At 48.2% G+C, this 23846-nt stretch overlaps 1 protein-coding gene across 1 annotated transcript; it reads left to right on the top strand.

The window, feature by feature from the left end:
* The first annotated feature begins 13161 nt into the window (after window positions 1-13161).
* FMOD (fibromodulin) lies at window positions 13162-23509 on the top strand. Its single transcript, XM_067531677.1, has 3 exons — window positions 13162-13245; window positions 15278-16246; window positions 23358-23509. Exons 2-3 carry the CDS (start codon window positions 15298-15300, stop codon window positions 23507-23509), a joined length of 1101 nt encoding a protein of 366 aa, XP_067387778.1. The 5' UTR covers window positions 13162-13245; window positions 15278-15297.
* The last annotated feature ends 337 nt before the right edge of the window (window positions 23510-23846 follow it).

The raw sequence follows: 23846 nt of genomic DNA, 5'->3' as shown, positions 1-23846 counted from the left end.
CAGAGCAGAAGTCACTGGGGCAGCACTCACGGAAGATGGAGTAAACTCAGCAGGCTGCATCTCCAATTCATACCCCTGAGATCAGACCCCCACTTTCTGTCCTTAGCGAACATTTGCCAACCAGAAGGCAAAAGACAATCTAAAGAACGTAACTGAAAAACTTTGTCTAATTGCATGTATCCAACCCTCCCTATAACTTATTCAGACCCCTGTGTGCAAATCCTTGGCAGCATTTAAGATTGCAAAATGTAGGGTTGAGTACCAGAGAGCCCATGACCTGAGTATGTGGGTATTTGAATAGTAACATTGTAATGAACTGGCTCATGTGTCTCTGCACCATTGTCCTCTATTGGAGGAATCAGAATTTTTTCAAGTGTGCATCATCACCTCTATGTCTCTACATAGAGACTGCAATGAAATCCTAAGTGTCTCATCTGCAGTAAATGAAGTGGTAAGCGGCCACAGGTGCATTACAGCATCTTGCAGTCCTCCTATCCAAGGACCTCAAAAAAGCGTACTTAATTAAAAGAAATTAATGTCTGCCTCACTGTACTCATTTATTACAGATGGGCAGACTGAGGCACAATCAGTAGCCGAGCTGGAAGTACAACCTAGGTAGGCCTGTTCCCGAGTCCTGTACGCTGGTCACTCAACCCATCTTCTTCCCAGTCAAGCAGCAGCTTGAGAAGAGACTCCCTACTTTATTGGTACAGCTCCGTAGACACTGCATGACGTGTTCAGCCCTGGGAGAGAGCTCTGCCTACAAACCAACTTTGTGCCTGTGATACACTGAGGAGTCTCTGACATGAGCAAATGTTTGCCGTCTTCACACTGTGGATTTGAAAGAGGGTTGCATCCAACTGAGATTTCCATACATCTATATTCATTGAATGATACGCACAAGCAGCTTTGATCATTATTAATTAGTATTTGTATTCTGACAGCACCCACAACATTCCAGGAATTCAGTCTGTAACTAAATACGGATATGGGCCCTCATCATCGCCCAAACCCTACCCTCTTCCTCCAGCACACAACAGGTAGGGGAGAGGAATACAAAGAAAATATGTACAGTGTTTCTGTACCTGTTATTGTAGCAACCTGCATGGAACTTGGAGGGAGGAGCATAGATTGCAGGAGGGAATAGTTTGGAGGAGGCACCTGGAACATAGTCAGCGGGCACATGGCTAGAGTCAAACAGTAGCTAGGGTTGCAACACCTCCATAAATAGCTTTCTTAATAAAGAACCAGTTTAGCTTTTCAAGCATGGAGTTCTTTCATGCTATTACCCTGCATGCGATGCGTGAAACAGTTATTTCTGTTATTATTTGTGTTACAGTGCCAATAATACCAAGTTGAGGGTCTCACGGTGCTAGGTGCTGCAGAGACACATAGTCAAAGGCAGTCCCTTTTCGGAAGATCTTCAGTCTAAATAGAAGAGGGATGGGAAGGGAAAACAGAGGCACAGAGAGGGAAAGTGATTTGCCCAAGGTCACCCAGCAGGCCAGTGGCAAAACTAGGACTAGAACCCCAGTCTTTTGGCTCCCCATCGAGAGCCCTGGCCATTAGACAACACTGCCTCGGTGTATATACACTTTCTAGTTATTGTTTACACTATAACTAAATAATTATATAGTTTCATTTAATATATTTAAACAAGCTCACATGAAATCTAGCCAGCAGCTCCTAGATAGATCTCTGTGATTAACCAGCCAATCCCCTGTAGGCATCATGCAATCAAAGTGTGTTATTATTTGCACTGCAGAATAGCTCAGAGGTCCCAATCACGGTCCCGTTGTGCTATGCACACAGAATGAAAAAGAGAGTCCCTGCTCCTTACAATCTGTGGGCTTGTCTACAGCAGACCTGGACCAGTGTAACTAAAGGAGTGATTTCAAATGGATGAAGTTAAACTGAGTCCAGAGGCTGTGTGGATCTCCTTTAATCAATATAAACCTGGTTGAATTTGAGTTAGCTCTTGTCCAACAGGGGTACGGTTCTGGAGATAAGCCAAGAACACCCACTCAGCCTTTTGCGCTGGTTGAACCAAATCCATTTAAAAATGACACCTTTAGTTAAACCCATGGAAATTGTGCATACAGAGAAGGCCTGAGTAGTTGAGAAGGAGTTTGAAGGAGGGGAGGGCCGTGGCTCAGTGGCTCATTTCAGAGAGGCATTGGCCGTGTTTACTGAAACTAAGCTACGTGCCCCATGAGAAATAAGGTGGCTGAGTCCAGTGCAAGGAGACTCTCAAAGACAGGGCATTTCATTTATTGATTTGCTATAACAGAAAGCCAGGTGGTGGGGCCAGGCAGCATGGAATTGTAATGGCTTTCCCAGGGAGCTGATGTTTCCCTTCATTTCATATCTTAGACACTTTTAAGGGGGGGGAAAAAAACACCTCGTGCACCATCTGAGAGCCAAGGTCTGTGCTGTGACCTTCTGCACAATGTCTCCCTGATGGCTGGTAGGATTTATTTCAAACTAGGGGAAACTGGGAAAGCTATTACGGATTTGAAGAAGTGCTGAAATGTTCCACAGAGTCCTCAGCTGCCTATCAACATGGCTGAGAGAGAGCAGGCCACCTGCAAAGATAGCAGAGTGAGCATAGGGGAAGGAGGCCTGCTTACCTGCCAGAAAGGAGGAGATCTATCTGCAGTGGAGTCCCAGGTATCAAGTGTGTTGATCTCCAGCCGAGACACACAGAAACACTGGAGTACAGATTGTTCTAATAGGGGAACTGCATTCTGCTCCTAAAACTATGGAATTTTTATACACTTCCTGCCCTAAATTGTTGCTATGCACTATTAAACAACTGATTTATTCCACCCCAGAAGTGGCTGCACTTCAGTAAGAGGTGAAGTGATTCCTGTGTATGGTATTTCACAAAGTGCCTGACAGGGAAAGGGCTGTGTAAAGAGAGAGGCTGTGCTCTGAAGAGCACACAGAAGCTGAGCAGGCAGGCAGCTGTGAACACCTGACAGCAATGCTTTGTGCTCTGCAGTGGTTACCCATGTGCTTGCAGGTTCAGTTCAAGGTATTAGCTACAGTTTATTAAGCTCTGGATTTATTCATGTTTATCTCATAAAGCATCCGCGCCCCAGTTTTTGGAGAGGTTTGGGGATCAAATTTTGCCTTCAGTGGAAAAAATCCAGATTGATGCCCTTGAACTCAAAACCAGTGGGAGTCAAAGGGGCTCATCGGTTTGCAGGAGGTATGAAAAGTGACACGTAGTATTCCTCTGATGGCTTTGCCATGCAGGGATCTCAGCCGGCTGTCAATGGAAATGAACCTGTTTCTGTTTTGCTGTTTGTTTAGGACACTGAGGCTTCTGACAAGTGCGAAGTGTTCAATGGCTCTTTGAAAACAGGAATTCAAAGCGGTGAATAAGGCAATACAACATTTTATCCCTTCACTCCTTTGATAGTTGTTGGCCCTCATAGCATAGCATTGTAGCTCGATGCCACCGTCTGGAATGGTGGGAGAGGGCGAGAGAGCTGGCCTTCTGCTAAGCGGCTGCTGCAACTGTACAACAAAGTCGTGCATGACAGACATTAAGCAGAAGGACACACATGGACCTGGCCTCTGTCATGCGATCTGCTGGAAAGCTAAGTCACCTGGCGTGAAATTTACCATCTGGCACATGGCGTCAGGACTGGGTGCTAGAGGTCAGGGACCGTGTGGAACAGCTGCAGCACCCCTCAAATTATAACTGAGAAAATTGCTGCCCCAATTTTAAGAAGAGGCCAAATTGTGATCTCAGCTACAGCAATTTAAGCCCCCTTGAAGGGTTACTTAGGGCTTATGCCAAACAAGACCTGTCCCAGCATGTGCCTCTGATAGGTCCCCCACAGCACTGCAAAATAGGAGAAGATGTAAGCCGGTTAAAGCTGCCTGGATCTGTCTAACCCACACTCTCTAGAGACCTGTCACTCCTTGAATCCCAATGAAACAGGTTCCATAGCCAGTCCTGGGTCAGAGGGAAACAGCCTCCCTGAGTATCAAGGTGAAAGGGTTTCCTTGGTAAATTCCATGGGGCAGTGATAATTCTGTATGTTCAGAGTCTGGGTAACAGCCCCGGAGACTTGGTCTCCCTCCACACCCTACTTCACATATTGCCAATACACTGTGGCCTGGGGTTTTGACCATACTGAATCCCTTTTGGGATCCTTGTCTGCTTTCTGCCCAGGCATGTGAGCTGTGCTACTTGGCCCATGGCTGGGACACTGCCATGGTTTCTCAGACCACTTCAAAGCCGCAGCTGTGAAGGACAATCCTCCAACATCCCAATTCAACCTGGGCTTTCCAGATCTTTTCACTAGGGCTGTCGATTTGTGTGTGCCTGTGTGTTGTGGGGAAGTCAGCCTTAGGACGCTACCCTCCCAAAGCTGTTTCACACAAAACCCCAAGCAAACCCCTGCCTAGAAAAGTGGATCCAAGCTGTGAAACCAGGAAGTGGGCTGTGATCTTTGGAAGGTTTCCTGCGATCGTTATGAAACCTCTGCAAAGGGTCAGCATGTCAAAAGAGGGGTATTAAAAATAAAACTGTAGTGTTGATCAGTCCACAGGCTGCTGCTATACCCTGAGCCCTGGACATGAGACATCTTGCTGACTGGCCTCTATCTGTAGGATAGGAATGAACTGCAGCAGGAATTTGATAAATCCTGGTACCTGCAAATGCACTGATCCAAGAAGCATTTTGCAGTGCATCTGGGCTATAGCCAGTGTGTGTGTTCAGGTCCCATCTGACTCTGATGACTGCAGTGCCAATAACAATACCAACAGGACACTGGATTCCCATGTGGAATAATACATGGAATAACTGTGTGGTACATCTCAGAGAGGTATTACCTATGCCGAAGGAGAACCTTACTGTGTGGTTGAAGTGAGTAGTTCAGCTTCTTCACAGCTGGAAGTTTATCTATATACCACAGATGTTCATGAGATGTCCGACCTTAAAAAATCCCGTGACTCAGATTATATCGTCTTCACATCCACCCTGTCTTGTGCTTGCAAGGTATCTCCCTGGCCTGGGACCCAGCCTCTCCTCTCCTGCACCCAGTGGTGCTGGTGAGGAAATGGATTTCTAGAACAAATAATGAAGGTCCCGGAAATGGGTCAAACCAGCTGCGTTTGGAGAGACCCTCCTTCCTTGATGAGGCCTTGGAATCCTCATTACTGAGTCCAGGCTTTCAGGGGAGGGAGGAAACAACATCTCCAGCCTGCAACCAACCCCTAGCTCCTGGGAGAAGGGAGTGCTAAGTACACTAGGCTCCAAGGACCAGAAACGGGGCTGTAATTACCGTGGGACAAGTCAGAGGCTGCTCCAGCAAACTATCATTTCCCAGGGTGGGCAGCCAAGCCAAATTTCATTCCCCTCCCGCCCCCACAGTCCCTTCCCACCACACCAAGGAGAGATTAAAAGTAGTTTGCAGCTACTGCAAATTCCGGTCCCCACTCGCTGCCAGCTTCTACTCAGCCGAGAAAGGGGGAGGGAGGTCACAAGCAGGAGGGGCGTCGGCATGACACAATGAGGGACGTCAGAGACGGGGTTGGGGGGGCGGGGGATGTTTGTGGACTCAGCACACAAAGGGGAAAAGGCAGGGAAGGCACAGGTGGTACACAGCAAGGGCAGTGGCAAGGAGGGCTTGGTTGGGATTGTCACCTCTCTGGGCCTCAGTTTCACCACCTGGAGAATGGGGATAATGATATTGACCGCCTTCATAAAGTGCTATGAGATCTACCGATGCCAATGCTCTATTGGAGTGAGGTATTATCCTTGTCTATATCCACTGGGGCAGCAGGCATCCTGACAGTTAACCGACATGACCTGGTTTTAGCACTGAGCACTGTTTCTGAGCAAAGATCCCGATTAGCACTAAGCCCTGTAGAAAGCAGCATCTGCCTGGGATCCAAAGCTGCCAGAAGCACCTCGACGCCACAGTGAACACCCCATGGTGACTACAATGAATTCCCCAGGGGAAGGACGTTTGAGGTACTAGAGCAAAGTACAGGTGTCTGAGCTTCTTAGGGTGAAAGTAGCTTAGCAGCTCCCTAGCGGGCCAACACATGTCTTGAGTGAGGTTCATATGTCAAGCCATAGGTCCCATCTCCATGGCTGTCACATTCCATATAGCCATGAAGCTGCACACTAGGTGAAAGGGGGGCAGCAGATAGGGAATGTGGCATGATTTCCCAGCACCAGTGCTCCCTGCTAGCAAAGGATTCTCCTGTTGCGCCACTCTTGTTCTAGAAAACTCCAGGCTGAGAATTTACAGTCATTTATTTCATTTGAGGGAAAACATTAAAGAAGTTCCCATGGAAACAGTGTGACCCAGAGAGTCTGCGGATCCAAGGTGGCAAAGACTTTCCACTGAAACGTAAGTGTAGTTTATAAACACCAAGCAAATAACTCTCCTCATAGTCAGAGTTTCCGGGAGCGGTGCTGGGACTGCTTTTTGGAGCCACATTGTCTCCCAGTGACCATCTCTCTCTTCCAGCTCTCTCAAATCTCGATTCAAGAATGTTGTTTGGGTTGAAAAATCTATTACCAGGAAAAGTGAGATCATGGGTGAAGAGGAAGCTCCAGGGCGAATTAACGCCCCGCCCTCCCCCTTTAGACCCCATTCTGGATTTTTGGAAAACGAGATTATAATGAGGCTTTGCAGAATTCAATTTTTTTAATTGGTAAGCATTTAAAAAATATTTTTTAATTGATTTACATTTTCACAATTGCACAAAATGATGGGGCGGAAGGGGGTCAGACAATTAGATAATGAGAGCGGACGGAGAGATGGAAAAGGTCAAAGTTTTATAAACTGCTGTCACAAAATGATCACCCTCACACGTCAAAACATACAAAGTCAATATCTGTAAATCGACACGTCGTCCCTGTGTGTCCTGCTCGTTGGCTAGCCCACTCGAAACACGCCTCATTCAAAAATCAAAATCGCTGAAGTTTGGCTCTAGTAAGTTCTCAGGCAGCATTTTTCTTACTTTGTCCGTCTGTCACCCGTCTAATCCAATCTTGGGCTCTGCGGCAGCTCTCCCAATACCCCTGAATTCGGACCTGCAGCACCCCTGGCTACGTCACATTTCGGCTCCAGTTCTGTAGCTCCGTAACCCCATCCTGCCGCATGTCTTGCTATGCTATTACTATTGTTTCCATAGTAGAAGTGCCTAAAATGCACCGGTCAAGATTGGGCCCCCCTTGCATGAGGTGCTGCATAAACATCGAGTTAGGCATGGTTCGGGCTGGGAAGAGTTTTCTATCTAAATGGAGCAGACAGCTGAAATGTAAAAGACACAAGTAAAATGTCAAAGGCAAGTGACTTGTGGTTAGATTTTTTTCCCCCCTAAATAAAGAGCCCCCCGCAGTGGTCCAGCTGCCCCTGCCAGCCTGCTTCTCCACAGATAGGCTTTGATTTAAGCAATCCATACCAAGGAGAAGGGCTCGAGAAGCGCCTGATTTCCCAGAAGACACCCTTACAAGGATCGGTGTGCTCCCAGTGGGCAGACTAAGCTCTGCCTCCGCCGCTTACATTTCTAGGGCGAGAGGCCATTCCCAGATATGGGAAACCCCCAACCCATGTCACAGGCACAGACTCTCTCATAACAAGCTTAAGGAATTCAAAGGTTTCCTGGGCACAAGCCTGTGCTTCACACCCTGGCGGCTCAGACCTGCGTTTCCCCTGGAACCTTTGGTGACACTAGCGGCCCGGCGCCTTGGCATTGCATCTCGCCCTACTGCAGCAGCAGAGAGCACGCAGGGCACTTGTTCCCTATCACCGCCGAAGGAAGGGTGACGCCTGCTGGATCACCAGCTCTACTTCCCACACTATGCTGGCTTTTCACGGCAGCTCAGCCATCCAAGTACTGATCAGGGCCAGTGCTGCTTAGCTCATATTTGACACTCGTGCAGCAGCAGGTGGTATCCCTATGTGGGTCTGACCGATGTGCCACATTCCCTTTGACCCCGCCTTTCCTTGCCTCCTCATCTCTTCCCTGAGAGCACAGCACATCCCTGGGGTCTGAACTCAACCCTCTGGCAGGACTGCAGAGCACGCCAGGCACCCTGAAGTGACCTGTAGCCCAGCTGTCCACCCTTCCGCTGTTAGCTGCCTTTTCCAGGATGCCAGGAGAATGAGCAATAGTGAGAGAGAGAGATTGACTCTGGTTTGTTTGGAGAAAGAGCACCCGCGGTCATTGTCAACACAAGCATAGTTTCTGCATCGCAAAGCGGATGGAGAGAGGCAGAGCTGGCAAGGAAGACTCTGTGGACGCAAACTCTCTGACATGCCAGTCAGGGAACATCAGGCCTGAGATCCATAAGCCCTGCAGAGACCAACTGCAGAGTCTGAAGTCATTTAGGGCTATTTTTTCTGCCTCTTGCCCTGATATTCTGTAGTCACCACTTCCAGGATCGAGCTGATCTCTCTCTGTAGGCGTTTGTACCATTCCCCTCATCAGGCTCTCTCAATGCCATCTGGAAAATATACGAGGCAAATAAGCAGAGAGCCTGGATCCTAGATTCTTGGTTCTCTCCACAGAAAGGTGTTCTAGGCTTTAGGGTTAGATTATTGCAGATGGCTTCCTTCCAGCTGTCACTCACTGCAGCGAGGGTGTGAGGCGGAGATTGCAGATGACGGCGTCTCCAGTTGCACTGCCGTATCTTGAGCCCAGAACCTGAGGCAGAACGCAGCCTGGGGAAGAGGACAAAACAGCAAAGTCCTGTTTGTCCCCGTTGACTCCTGGCAGAGCCATATAGCATGAGGCATCAATTAAGGGATGCAGGATTTAGGGCATTGTTGCTAGGCAAAGAAGGGACACAGGGATTGCCAGACTGGATTAGACCGGGGTCCCTCTGGTCCACTGTCACCTCTCCAGCTGTAGTCAGCACCAGCTCCTTTAGAGAGACGTGCAAGGACCCCAATGGAAAATTATGGGATAGCCTGGCCATAGGGGAAGTTTCTTCCTAACCCCAGGCACTGAAGCATATGGGTTTATAACCCTTATAATATTTATAGGGTATATTCCCTGTCTAATATAAGAATGGGTATTCTCATTATCCAAAGAAATATCTAACCCTTTTAACAGCCTACTATGTTCTTGGTGGTAGGGATAGCTTGAATTCCCAAAGATTTGACTTTGGTTCACCTGTCCAACAACTGGGTAAGGTACGTTACCGTGTACTGTTATCTACCACACCATATTGCCTGGACCTCCTCTTCTCAGCAGCAGGCGAGACCCTTTACTAGTTGTGTTGCTCTGCGCATTGGCCCCAGGACAGCTTGTGAGAAGCAAATAGGCTCTTTTACTCTTAACTTTAGCTCCACCTAACAGCATCCAAATTAGAACTTCCTGGTCGGTCTACTCTAGTCTTGCCTCAGACTTGGGAAGCCTAGGGTCAAGTCCATGCTTTGACACAAATCACATCGAAAGGGCGTATATATTCATGAGGACTCAAGGTGTGGTCTCAGTCTAAGGCTTATCTCGTTCTGCAAACTTGTGTGAAAACAACAAACTGCCTTGTCTCATTAGGATTTCACCTCATGCTAGCTAACTCCAGTTACGAACACACCTTTTTTCCTAAGGAAGCTAAGGCCTCAGTTTCCCATCTGTAAAGTGGACATAATAGCATTTACCCAATTCACAAATGTGTTGAGGATAAATACATTAAAGTTTGTGAGGCACTCAGAGCCTAGCAGAATGAGGGGTCGTGTAGGTACCTGAGGGTATGTTCATGCCTGAAAGTTGATTGGGGTCATGTTTATCTACGTTACGTGGTCCTGAACAACTTAGGTCAACTTCATTTTGTAGTGGAAACTTGCCCCCAGTCCCAGCTTACCCTCTGCTTCCTGGCTTCTGAAGCCGTTTATGGATACTTGGTTAGGAGAAAGGAGCTGTTTAACCGTGCCCTGAGCTGCTGCGGAATGACAGCGGAGTGTGCATTTGGAGACTGAAGGCTGAATGCAGATACCTGCTGCCAAGACTGGAAGCTGCTGAGCGTTGTCTGCCTCATGTGATAGCTGCTCGCTGTGTTTTGCACAGCCTAAGCGAGCGCGGTGGAAGGAAGAGGTGGGCAGACAGACAGGCTGAATGTTATGAACAGCCAGAGAGGTGGCGTCTATGAACTGCTGCAACTGGTCAAGGACACGGGGTCAGGGGTGCGTTATGGTCCTGCTGTGAGGCCAAGGCTGTCTTGTGGACAATGCACGTACCTCAGCGTCAGCCTCGTCTCATGATTGTGTGCATGCTGTCTGCAGGGACCAGCGATGCGTGGAGCAAGGCTTGCAGCAAGCTCCATGTGGGGATTTTATCCTGCTTCGGGAAAGGCGTTCGTGAAATTTTTTAAACAACCTCATGACATTTCCAGTGACATTCAGCGTAATAAGAAATAATCCAGCCGGCTGTGTGTTACGAACAGCAAAAATCTCTTGCCTATGCATTAGGCGGAGCAAACTTACAACCCAGCGCCAAAAAGCACAATGCGGGGGATGTGCCAGTTTGTGCTTTCAAGGTCGCTACTTTGCATACCGGTGGGGTGGGGGGGAATGTTCTCTGCATCTTGTGGGGTAGGATGGGAGGGAGAGAGAAAGGCCTGTCCCTTGTGGGTGTGCTCTCCAAGTTGTCTTGTGGTGTGGAACGCAGAGGAAGAGGCCTGCTCCGTGGGGCTGGGGCGTGAAGCGTGTAGGCTGGTATGCAGAGTTCTCAGAAGCAGAGGGCTTCGGGACACGGCTAGGCTGGGGCGGTGTCCTTGAACTGCCACCGATCTGCGCTATCCGCCTGTGATTCAGAGAGAGCTCGGGGCTCCGGCAAAGCGTCAGCCGTGGGGTTTAGGGGATTGACAAGAACCTGAATTCCAGGGGGTTGTCCGGGGTGGAGTTCGCAACATGCCAATGAGGCAGAGGGGGCATCTCTGCCAAAAATACGCTTCCGCTCTCACAGTAGCTGCAGACCAGGCAAGCTCTCTCACGATAAGCATGCGCTGCGGTTAAACACCCGTCGCTGGCCCGTGTCAGCTGACTGCCAGGGATCGGGCTAGGAGGCTGTTTAATTGCTGTGTAGACGTTCAGCCCAAGCTCTGGGATCCTCCACCTTCCCTGAGCCTGGACTCCAGCCCGAGCCTGGACACTTACCCTGGCCGCAGGTGTTCTACTGCAGTGTAGACGTACTCTGAGAGAGCTGCAGCAGGCAGCAATCTGCTGGGAACAGCCTTCACTCAGCCCGCCTTGCTATCAGGAGGGTGGCCCTTTGATCTCTCCGGCCACACCTTCCCGCAATAAACAGCATCTGCTCCCCTAGGACAATGATTTCACACAACCAGTCCCTTTTCTAATAACTTCCAGGAATCCTCCTCCCGTTCCTTCCGGCTACAAGTGCTTATGGGTACTTCATGGGTTGTTAGGGCCACTGCCAGCATCCCAAAAAGCAGCAGTGGTTTAGGCTGGGATTTTCAAAGGAATGTAAGTTAATACAAACCCCTAAGGAAACTTGGCACCCACCTCCTGTTGAATTGAACTAATTTACTCCAGGCCACTTCAAAACCTCTAGCCATGGTGCCCTGAACACTGCTGCACTTAGGGGGTTATTAGCTGCCGGATGAAGATCTATTGATTTTTCTTTTGCGAGGAACTGTTTGAATAACTAATAATTATGTCTTGACGTTTTAAAAATATCATGTGCATTGAGAGCTGGTGAAAACGGATAGCCCTGGAGTTACAAAGGCCTCTTGTTTCTCCAGAGGCAAGATGGCAAGGAAGGATGTGGAATCTGGAAGCCGCTTGGACTGCCACTGCCTGTGTAGTGGATAAATAATAATATTTAGCTCTTGTATAAGCCCATTTTATCCACAGATATCAAAAGCTGGGTCAATATCGCTATCTTCACAACACAGCTGGAGAAACTGGTACAGAGAAGTGAAGTGACTCGTATAAGTTTACACACAGAGCTACTGTAGAACTGGGAGCCGAGACCTCCAGGCAGGAAGGGTGGTGCAGTAGTTAGCATGCCAGCCTAGGACTCTGAAGACTCGGGTCCAATTCCTTTTGCTGTGTGAAGCTGGACAAGTTCCTTAGCGCTTGCCTACATGGGAGTTATTCCACTTTGCAAATGGATTAAGTTAATTTGGAAGAAGAGCATCCACATGTGGAGTCAATCAAGAACAGTGAATCCATTTTAATGAACAGTTTACCTTATTCCAGATTGATTGTCATGTGGAAACAAGCCCTAAATGTCTCTGGGCCTCAGGGCCCCATCTGTAAAATGGGATAATAGCCCTGCCCTCTTGCACAGGCGTGTTATAAAGATTAAAGATTGTAAGATGCCCAGTTATTACAGTAATGGGGACCATAAAAGGATGGCTGGATGGATAGATAGATAGATAGATAGATACATACATAAATACATATATACCCAGGACTCCCAAGTCCCAGTCTATGCTCTGTGAGTAGTTTCTTGCTTAGATACTGTGGTGAATGGTGCTATAGAAATATCTATGTTGCCTCCTAAGTGGATCAGCAGAGATCTCCAGCTAGCAGGACTGTCAACTTGGCACCTTTCACCAGCAGCTGAAAACAAATTCTTAGTGTTATATTAGGTTTTTGGTATGTGCTTTACATAACTTGGATGCTGCTTCATTAGAATAAATATTTCTATGATACATTCCTATGTAATAGGAGAATTAAAAAAAATATCAAGGTTTTCAGGTGATCCAAAGCCAAGGGATGCATCTTGTGGGTTGTTCTGCCATCTCCTCCCCAGTAGTGAAAACATTAAATATGCTTTATTTCTAAACAGCTCATCTTCAGCGTTTCCACCCCCCACCAAAAGCCTGATTCTTTTAACCCAGCCTTATTGTCTCTTTTTGATGAGAAACGCAGGCGACCTAGCAAAAGTCTGTTAAAAACAACACTCACGATTTCAATAACTTGTTAAACAGAGACAGTCTGAAAACTGCCAAAGCCTCTGCAAGGAAAGACATGCAAGAGAGGCGAGAGAAAAAGCAGGTTATTTATAACGTCAGGCAGTGTTAGGGTATCTTCACTCTAGTCTGCAAACGGTCTGCTGCTGGGAGGTCACTCCGAAAGGAAAATCCTGCAGCGCCCATGACCTGCAAGCACAATATTTAATCGGGACTGTGGGGCGGGCACCAACCCTGGCAAATTGAGACACACACATGCTCTTTAATACACAGGAGATCAGGCAGAAGAACACTGAGGCTTTGGAAAAGGGACTCTGAGCCTGGTAAGTTGATTTCTGTATTTATCATGGGTTGTGTTTGGGTTTTTTTAAATTTGTTTGCACACCCACGCCGCAAAGGGAATGCAACCCCTTCACCGTGGGGATCCATGGGAATCACACGCCAACAACAGGGATGGCACAAGTCTGACCCTCAAGGGCTGCTTTGGTTTCTACTGGGGGAGTTTTTACCCTTTTTAACAATGCCTGTTTTCCTCTGGTGACTTGTTAAATTCCTGGCAGGGAAGGGTGAGACAAGTCAGACAGACAGATTCATGCCAGCCTGTAGTCTCCAGACCACCCCACCCAACATCTACCTGGCTCTGCACTGGGTTCTAGATTAAGTATATAACCTAATTAACAGTGGTGAGAAGGTGGAATGATGGGGATGGAAGAAGCTGTCTAACAACTATGGTTCTTCCAGCAAGGGGCCCAATCCCAGTTAGAGTAGCAGCCAGTGGAACTGGGACCAGCTTATTCATGCTGACAGATGAAGAAGTTACAAATGTTTTGTCCTACACATGAAAGGGGGACAGACACCACCATAGAAATGGGGTTGGACAGTGGAAAGATGCCTATAGGAAGAGTGCTGTAGATTGAGAGACAAATCCCACAGACAAGGCATTGGACAGAGGGAAATTGTGCTGTGTGTGCAAGAGAGACTCCTCAGGAACAGTTTTATTGGGGGAAAGACCACCTAAGAATGGTGTTGTACATACAAGACGGTGCCCCTAGGAACAGTACTGTATGGTGGAGAGGTTCCCCCTTAGGAACAGGGCCACACAAGGAGAGAGACCTAGGAATTGTGCCAAATGGGGGAACAGACCCCCTGGAATGGTGCCATATGTGGAAAAGGTGACCTATAGAGGGGTGGAGGAAGCCCATTTGCCAGGGAGCGCTGCCTCAGGAAGCAGGAGGAGTATTTTACCAGTCAATGTACCCCTGGAGGAAGAAGAGGAGGAGGAGGAAGAGCTGCTCTCTGAAGCAGCCTGCATGCCACGCTCCTGCAGCACACACAGACTCTGTAACGCACCACGTTTCACTTGCCCTGGCAGCTGGAGGAACTCCTGTACGTATGGAAAATGGAAGAAACCCAAAAGCCCGGCCACCGAGGTTTCAATCCCTCTTTTCTTCCCACATGAGCAGCCTGCCAGCCAGCAGTGTGCTTAGGTGGCGATGTAAAGGCAGGGTCAGAGCAGGACTGTACCCTCTTTGTCTGGAGCACGGGGATTCCTCATTAGGGCTGAAGCTATAAATGCCCCCTTCTCCCCCTTCCTGCAGCTCTGTTCTGTATGTATGTCTGAGCCTGGGCTGTGGATGCTGTCAGGACAAAGTAAGGCAGAGGCCTGCTGTGATAATTAGTCTGGGGGAACCCCCTGCTCCAAAGGCCCAGTTTGGACAGGCTGTCTGCACTGCCGGGGCAGCCAATCCAGATCAGAACGTACAGTGGACACCAATTTCACAGCTTTGCGGGAGCCCAGGGCTTGCCAGTAAGGGGGCCTCTGAACAGCCATTAGTCTTTGGATTGCAGTAGCACCAGTCAAGAGCAGAGCCCCATTGTGCAAGGTGCTGTACATTCACGCAGTGACAGTCCTTGTGCCACAAAGCTTACCGCCTGACTAGACAAGACAGACAAAGAATAGGAAGAAGCATGATTGTTAGCCCCATATACAGATCGGGAACTGAGGCACAGAGAGAGATACGGGGATGCAGGAAGACTGTGCAGAGATAAGAGTTGAAGCCAGGCCTCCTACAGCCCCGGCCAGTGCTGTAAGCACAAAGCCAGAGCAGACTTTATCCATACATTGGACTCACATGGTGCTCAGAGTAGCTGGCGCTCTCTGGGAGCACCCTGCTTTCCACCCCACTGGTTACTCCAGGACAATACAGCCAGGCCGTTGAACCCAAGGTCACCCAGAAAAGACAACCTGTCCATTGCTCCGGGCCCCTTGCCTCCCCATGATAAACTCCTGCTTCCTATTCCTAGTCACTTGTGCCTGACCTAAAGTTGCTCATATTTTCTCCCCCTTCCATACAGGTTCCCTGCGGTTGTGCACAATGTACTGGGGTTCCGTCCTGCTGGTAGCTGGGATTTGTGGGGTCTCACTGGGCCAGTATGAATATGACGATATGTACTGGTTGCAACAGTACCTTCGCAGCCAGGTGTCGTCCTATAACTACATGCCGTACTATGAGGATGAGATGCCCTCTTACTCCATAGCAGAGCCAGTCCCCGAGCCCGTTTCCAGGGAGTGCCCCCAGGAGTGTGACTGCCCACCCAACTTCTCCACAGCGTTGTACTGCGACAGCCGCAACCTGCGGTACCTTCCCTTTGTGCCTTCCAGGATGAAGTACATCTACTTCCAGAACAACCAGATCACCACCGTCCAAGAGGGGGCTTTCGACAATGCCACGATGCTGGAATGGATTGCGCTACACGGCAACCAGATAACCAGTGAGAAGATGGGCAAGAGGGTCTTTGCCAAGCTCAAGAACCTGGAGAGGTTGTATCTGGATAACAACAACCTGACCAAGATGCCCAGTCCCTTGCCCAGGTCCCTGAGAGAGCTTCACCTGGCTTACAATCAGATTTCCAGGATCCCATCCAATGCTCTGGAGGGCTTGGAGAACCTCACTGCCCTGTACCTCAGCCACAACCAGATCCAGGATGTAGGAACATCTCTCAAAGGGTTAAAGTCCTTGATCCTTGTTGACCTGAGCTACAATCACCTCAGTAAGGTTCCTGATGGCCTCCCAAACGCTCTTGAACAGCTCTACCTAGAGAACAACTACATCCACACCATCCCTGATGACTATTTCAAGGTGTCTCCCAAGCTGTTCTACATCAGGCTGTCCCACAACAGCCTGACAAATGACGGGCTCTCCTCCAACACCTTCAACACCAGCAGCATCCTGGAGCTGGATCTGTCTTATAACAGGCTCCAGAAGATCCCCCGGGTTAGCACCAATCTCGAGAACCTATACCTCCAAGGGAACCACATCAATGGTGAGCAGCATCCTAACAGCAACCTCTTGACGCGAGGGGGTACCATTGTCAAATGATCAGGGCAAAGGGGTAGGGAGATGGGGAGCCAGGTTCTGGCACTGTCTATTGGAGGAAGCCTGGTCTAATGGTCTGAGCAGGCAGATGGACTCAGAAGACTTAAGTTCCATTCCTGTCTCTGCCACTGATTTTTCTTGTGTGGCCTTAGGTCAGTTACTTCCCTACTCTGTGCCTCAGTTTGCGCCATCTACAATGGTACTTTTGTAAAGTGCTCTGAGATGCTGGGATGCAGGGTGCTATGGTAAGTGCAGGTTGTTATCCTTTTGCTCATTGGAAGGCACTCTCATAGCTGTGAGATTAACTTTTTAAATTCTGCAAGGGGAGGTAGAACTCCACGGAGAATTTAAAGATGAAGAAATAATGAGACTGAGATACATTCATGATGAAAAAAAATACTAGCTGAATTAAACAGTCAGAGGAGCCTTGAGGCCAGTCATCTTGGGCACACATGATGCGGATGCAGTGAGGAGGGGGGATGCCACTGAGAGGAGAGAATAGCAGAAAGCATAGCATAGAAGAATAGGGCAGTATCCCTTTAAATATTTTGAGAGCCCTTTAGGGGTGCTCACTGTGTCCTCTGCCAGTGACAGCAGCAGTGTGTAGGTGGCTAGGCCTGGTGTGCTTGTGTACATGGTTCTCTGGGACCCAGCTGTGCCCATGGGATTTCTTTATATGAACTTTTTTTTGCTGTGTAAAGAGCAAAAGACACAACAGAAAAGGGGTGGAAAGAACAGAAAAAAATCCACCCTTTTTATGGCAGGTGAAAGACAATATTCGGCTCCTCCTCGCACCGGTGCATAGCTGAGTAACCCCGGAGACATTTGTTTGCTTCCCTGTGCAGGGATGTACGCTGTGTTGCAAGCGCTCTCACTTATGTGGGTGTAAATGGGGAGTGACTCCACTGAAGTCAGTGTTGTAGGTGGGAGCAGAGATGGATCCAGATGACACAGGTTTGATCAGAAAGCAGGAGCAAGTGGCAAAGTGGTGTAATTTACACCACGCTTTGGGCGTACAAAGTGCAACTGTGGGGACCAGCTTCAGACCTGAACAGTGAGCACAACTCCTATTAAACCCAATGGGGACTGTATCTGTGAACACCCGGCCTGTCGTTAACTCTGGGAGCAGGGGTAAAGGAGTAGGTGAACCCTCCCATCTGTGTGCTGCTTTCTCAATGCCAGATAAGCGCAAGGTTTGCTACTTTGCCACTTACATGCACCTTGTAACATATGCTGTCATTTATACCACGGCTGATTTTGCCCATGGGAGTTGCACCAGATCACTCCAGCTTGCATTTGGCCCACGGAGTGCCCTTGTATCTATGCGTCTGGGCTGTTCCCTGTCTTTATCCTGCATCCTTTCCTGGGCTGGAGCGCTGGCTGCGTGACATCACTAGAGTCAAAAACAGTGATGCTCTGATCCCTGGGGTACTAGAGCACCACGGTGCAGTTCTCCCACCCTGCTGCTCCCAGCATGCGTCATCCTGACAGACCATTCGTGAGAACTGCTGCCTGGCCTCTCCGGCAGACTCCTCCACGTGCGCTAGTCAAGAAACTCCAGTGTGGATTCAGCTGGGATGTCATGGGTGATAGTGAAACTAACGCCTGAGCAAATGTCCAATGGAGAGGGCTCCAGCAGGGTGGGATAATGGAGTTTGTGCTGGGGTCAGATGGGGGAGAGGGGGCTGGAAGGAACGGGTCTGTGCTGTCAGAGGCAGACTTATATCTGCTCACTTGGGAAAAGTTAGCAAATGCTTTTCACGTGTGAGAGTCCCTGAGCCATCCTAGACTAGAGAGTTATGCACAGGATAAATAGTCTTTCTGGATCAGTGGTTCTCTATCCGTACAGGTGTCTCCAGGCTTTGGTGACTACTGCTCTCAGTTCCCCCTGCCCTATTCAACGATGAGATTCTGTCTGCTTCCTCTTTACTGGTGCACATGGGGCTATGGGGTTTCCCAGACACCGCTGCAATCAATGTTGCATGCACACGGCGGAATGGGAGGCTACAGAGCCAAGGAGTTAGTCTGGTTCACTGGGACAGTAGCATACCATGTCACGAGAGACACCAGGTGTTGTGTGAGGTCTTGTTCAGAAGATTCCCTCGCGCACACACTCTGTGACTTTGATATGGCTATTAAACCCCTTGTCACTAGCAGCGACAGAAGTCCCATCTGTAGGGGCAGCATCTCCTGCTTGGAAAGCCATCATAGTCCACCTCTCCTTCTCCATTCCTAAGGTCATTTATCGGTCCCCAGAAACCACCTGCCATCGATGGAAGCTACAGGCCCACATGGAGAGGGGATGCAACCCTAAACTGTGGCTTGCATGCTGGCTAATTAATTAATAACGTAACCAGCTGTACCAAACACACATGGAACAAACATGGAAAGGAGGAAAGCTTTAGTCCATGACAGCAGCTAACTGAAGCAACCCAGATTGTGGGCTCCAGTAACCAGAAAGCAAAAGTAACTGGGTTCCATAGATTACTCTTCATTCAGAGTGATCCCAAGAAGACACATGGAAACAAGAAAGATGCGTAGTTTTGTCTGGTCCTTTCTGTCAGCCTTTCTGTATATGCTTACTGGGATCCACTCAAGTTCTGCCATCAGCATCTCTTTAAATTTCTCCAATTTGGCACCATCAGGGAACTCAGATTTGGACCAGTTTATTCTAAAACCTCGGCTCATCCAAAGCAGCTTGGATGTAATGGGAAGATTCTTTCACGTCGGAAAGTCTTATGTCAGCATCTAGATTGCTCTCCAAAACATCCAAGTCATGGGAGCAACATTCCTGTTCAAAATTTGAAACCCCGCCCCCCACACCACCTTCAAAGGCAAATGGAAAAATCTGTGAGATCTCAAATGATTTCTTAATGGATTGTATATGCAGGCTTCCAAATGTGCTATTTTTGGTGGTTCAGGAACCTTTCACCTGATAATCACCACTTCGAATCCAGCCTGGGTCCATTGCTGCCTAAAAGTCACGGATGTTATTTTCTGAAGGAGGTCAGCACCCTGAAGGGCTTTCGTGATATTACTTATTATTGTCTTGCTTGTAGGCCCAGCCAAGATCGGGACCCCATTGCGCTAGGGCTGTAAAGACCCATGGTAAGAGACAGCCCTGCCTCAAAGAGCTTGCATGCAGTTCCTCAGAGGTATTTAAGTGGCTAACTCCCATTTATTTCAGTTTACCTCCAAAGCGGATGAAGCGAATTCACACTAAGAGCACCCACACATGGAGTGAATCAGCAGTAGTTAATCTTGCTTTAAATTCACATCCCATCTTATTCAGGATTATTTTTCAGGGGTAGACAAGACTTTGGTCTTGTTTACCTTGATCTGACATCTTTACAATTGGATAAGAGCACTACCCTACCTCACAGAAGTGTTGTGAGGGTAAATACATTATTAAAAAGTGTGAGGTATTCAGTTACTATAGTAATGGAGACCATATAAGCACTTAAAACAGACTCCCCAGAAGAGGCATGTGTGGGAAGCTCACCCTGTCATTTCCTATGCAGCCCCAGTTCTGTGGTTAAACAGAAAACGTTCATCTCCACAGCCATCAGCCTGGCATCTTTCACCAGGGCTAATCCAATAAGAAAACAAATTAAACATTTTCCTAATCCCAACTATACATATAAAATGATGGGGTCTAAATTAGCTGTTCCCACTCAAGAAAGAGATCTTGGAGTCATCGTGGATAGTTCTCTGAACAGTCGAAAAAGCTAACAGAATGTTGGGAATCATTAGGAAAGGGATAGATAATAAGACAGAAAATATTATAATGCCTCTTTATAAATCCGTGGTACGCCCACATCTTGAATACTGCATGCAGTTCTGGTCACCCCATCTCAAAAAAGATATACTGGAATTGGAAAAGGTACAGAAAAGGGCTCCAAAAATGATTAGGTGTATGGAACAGAAATTCTGTATGAGTAGAAATTAATAAGACTGGGACTTTTCAGCTTGGAAAAGAGACGACTAAGGAAGGATATGACGGAGGTCTGTAAAATCATGACAGGTGTGGAGAAAGTAAATAAGGCAGTGTTGCTTACTCCTTCTCATAACCCAAGAACTCGGGGGTCACTAAATGAAATTAATAGGCAGCAGGTTTAAAATGAACAAAAGGAAGTATTTCTTCACACAACGCAGAGTCAACCTGTGGAATTCCTTGCCATAGGATGTTGTGAAGGTCAAGACTATAACTGGGTTAAAAAAAGAACTAGATAAGTTCGTGGAGGTTAGGTCCATCAGTGGCTATCAGCCAGGATGGGCAGAGATGCAAAACCGTGCTTTGAAGTGTCCCTAGCCTCTGTTTGCCAGAAGCTGGGAATGGGCAACAGGGGATGGATCACTTGATGGTGATCATTTCTGTTCATTCCCTCTGAAGCACCTGGCATTGGCCACTTTCAGAAGAAAGGATCCTGGGCTAGATGAACCATTGGTTTGATCCAGTGTGGCCATTCTTATGTTCTTATTTTTTTTAAGCTGAATGACTGGAAAAATTCATTTCTGCTTCACGCGCCTGACAGGCCCTCAGAATATCAGAGAAACCTGAGCAACAAGGGGAAACACAGAGCTCTGGGGAACTGACAGACATGCACAACGAGAACGGATTCCCAAATGTTTGCTTTCAAAATCTGCAGTGAAGTCTGCTCATAGATGGCGTTAAATCATGCTGGCGCTCAAGCCCTTCTATTTATTTAGTCATGCATTTTTACAGTTGTTTTTGCAGCTGAACTTGAAAGTTTTCAGCACGGTTCTCTGAAGACCTTTATTTCCCTGTAGCGAATGAGGAATGCTGCAGACTGAAACAGTAGCAGAAGCAGGAATAGAACTCATGTTCCCCATCTCCCTGCCCTTACCATTAGTCAGTACTACTCCCCCTATGAAAGAGCGCCTGCAAACTCTGAATGTACCAGAGCAAGACTCAATGCCTATTCCCTGACCCGCAGACCCCGCGTGGTGTTTGAGAGATGGAATCGCACTGTTCCCCAGAGTCTGCATCTGAGCCGCGCGGTCACCTCTCCACATCTCCAGCTTTAAACAAGGAACATCTGTGCTAACAAATTCTCTCTCTCTGGGTAGATATTTGTTGTCTCCGCCAAGTCCTGGAGCTTTGCTGCCCCCTGGTTGCTCTCCTCTTTCCCAAAGGCTGCAGGAAAAGATGGAGCATGCCCTTCTCCAAAACATACCCTCTCCCACAACACAACAGGGGTTTTTCAAGGTTTGCTGTGGCTCATAAGTGGCCCAGGTGCGATCCCAGCAGCTTCCTTCACTTCTAGAAGAGAGATCTTGCTAGAAATAAGGATAATAACCCCAGCCCTGCTCTGCAATCTACTTCCCTTCCCCACATTATCAGGAAGGCAGGGTCTGACTCATCCCTAGTGTAACTCCATTGACATCAGTGGGGATACTCCTGATTTACACAGGAATAAGTGCAAGGAGAATCAGGGCCAGAGCATTTCTCACTCTTGGGTGGCAAGTAGCATTGATGGAAGCTAACTGAAGGATGCGTTTCTGCACCTCTCCCTGGACGTTACCATTGTAGTTGCATTCACCGGGGATTAGTGCTGGGTGAATAATTGATTTCTCAGTTCAGAGGCTGTTCTGAAAAAAAATGGGAAAATAATCCATTTCAGTTCGGGTCAAACCCGAAAGAAAAGGTCTGCTTTGGCACTGTTTCCGAGCCTGGGTCTCCCACATCCTAGGTGAGCAATGACCTATGCACTGGGCTAAAGGCTATAAAAGCAGGGCAGAGGACATCAAGGGACAGCACCACTACCTCCTCTGGCTGTTTTGTGAACAGCCAGAACTTTTTGTGTTAAGTTTGTGAATGGTTTTGGGGTGACCGAAACTCCCTTTTTTATGTCAAACTATTAGTCTGGAAAACATCACTCAGCTCTACCAAGGACCCAGTTCAGGAAAGCACTTCCACTCACGCTTTTCTTTAAGCTGGATGTGATGCCAGTGGGACTTGAGCAGGTGCTTAAATGTTTTCCTGAATCAGATTCTGAGGCCAGAGCCGCCTAGACAGAAGAGAATGCTGCTGGCAGAGCATTTTCTCTGAAGGACCGAGCACTCATTTCGCTCTGGGGATCATCCTTCCAGGAATGCTCTGAGGTCCCCCTTGTTTCTTGGTAGCTTGGGGAGAATCTGGGCAGGAGGATGGACACCAAGTCTCCATTCTAGTGATGGTCGACACAAGATAACTCTTCTACAGAGGAGCAGCAGAAGCAGTTGATGATACAGCATGATGTTTTTATTTGATAGCATGTGGCTCTGATTGGTCTTAAAGTACTCTGAGCAACGGAAGGCAAGAGAAAGGGCAGGAAATCATAGGCTCTCATTGGGAAAGGGAGTCAGGAACTATTCCACTCTCACATTAAACTTTTGGAAATGCACAAATCATGACTGGGTAACTCATGCTAGGCCAACAATGTCTTTGTCCCCCCATGGTGGCTGGTACACATAAAGCGGATAAGAGCCTACAAGCGGTACCAGCTGGAGGAGCTACTCCTTTAGTTCAACGGGTAAAGGCCTTGGGTCAAAACTTTCAGACATGGCTAGTGATTTTGGTTGCCCAACTCAACGGGTCCCGATGTGCAGAGAGGGTACTCAGCACTGCCTGAAAATCAGGCCCCTGGAAGGTGTCTCAAAATTAATTAATTTTACTTACTTAATTCTGAAAGTCTTGGCCCTCGGTCAAAGCAGCACATGTGCAAAACCCCACTCAGATAGCCCAAGTGTGGTTTTTAGTTTTGGGTTTTCCCTGGGGGCAAAAGGGGCAGAGTGGTTCTCAGCTGAATTTCTCAGGCCCTGTGTCTGCACCGTGGAGCAAGACATTGCACTAGAATGCACTGTATAAATAAGCGTATTAGCACAGAGCTTTGGCATTCGAGTCATGTCCACTGTTATGATTACTACTACCCACAGTTCTGTTGGTATTGATCTATCCTAGGCATGACCTTTTCCATCAGGGCTGTATGAACACTAGCTAGAGAGTTCTCAGCTCCACCTGTCTCTGAGCTCTCTGTCTCCTTTTCTCCCTGCAGAATTCTCCATCAGCAGCTTCTGCACGGTCGTCGACATTATGAACTTTTCCAAACTCCAGGTCCTGCGGCTGGATGGGAATGAGATCCAACGGAACGCCATGCCCCCAGACGCCCCCCTCTGCCTGAGGCGTGCCGATGTCATTGAGATCTAACCGCAACCCCCTCCTCCCTGTGTCTCCCCCAGTCCTCAAGGCAGCACCACACCCATTCCAGTAATCCAGGCCTTCGCTCTCATTTTATTGCAGCTTAACGGTTTGATTTGGCTTCTGCAATAGTGTAATATGGGTGGCACAATAGTAGTATGTGCAATGTTCCCTGCCAGAGTAGGAGGGAAGTTTCATTAACGCCACCCACTAGATGCTACCCCTTTTAGCCTATCAGGTCACACCAGTATGGGGGCAGGTCTCTGCTTTGTCCTATACAAACCCTATGGTTCTCTCTCTACCCAGCCAATCAGTTCTCTTGATTCCCTCCCCTCCACACACATTA

The sequence above is a fragment of the Emydura macquarii genome, unplaced genomic scaffold (genome assembly GCF_026122565.2).
Source record: "Emydura macquarii macquarii isolate MOO-44397 ecotype Brisbane River unplaced genomic scaffold, CSIRO-AGI_Emac_v2 contig_3220, whole genome shotgun sequence".
Lineage (NCBI taxonomy): Eukaryota > Metazoa > Chordata > Testudines > Chelidae > Emydura > Emydura macquarii.
The sequence above is the reverse complement of the archived record's forward strand: the minus strand, read 5'-3'. Positions and strand labels throughout refer to the sequence as shown.

What these genes read in the sequence shown, in the direction of transcription:
- FMOD (XM_067531677.1), top strand. Translation starts at nt 15,298, where the DNA reads ATGTACTGGGGTTCCGTCCTGCTGGTAGCTGGGATTTGTGGGGTCTCA. An exon ending in CCAAGGGAACCACATCAATG is followed by an intron (nt 16,247 to 23,357) that starts GTGAGCAGCATC and finishes TTCTCCCTGCAG; the next exon opens with AATTCTCCATCAGCAGCTTC.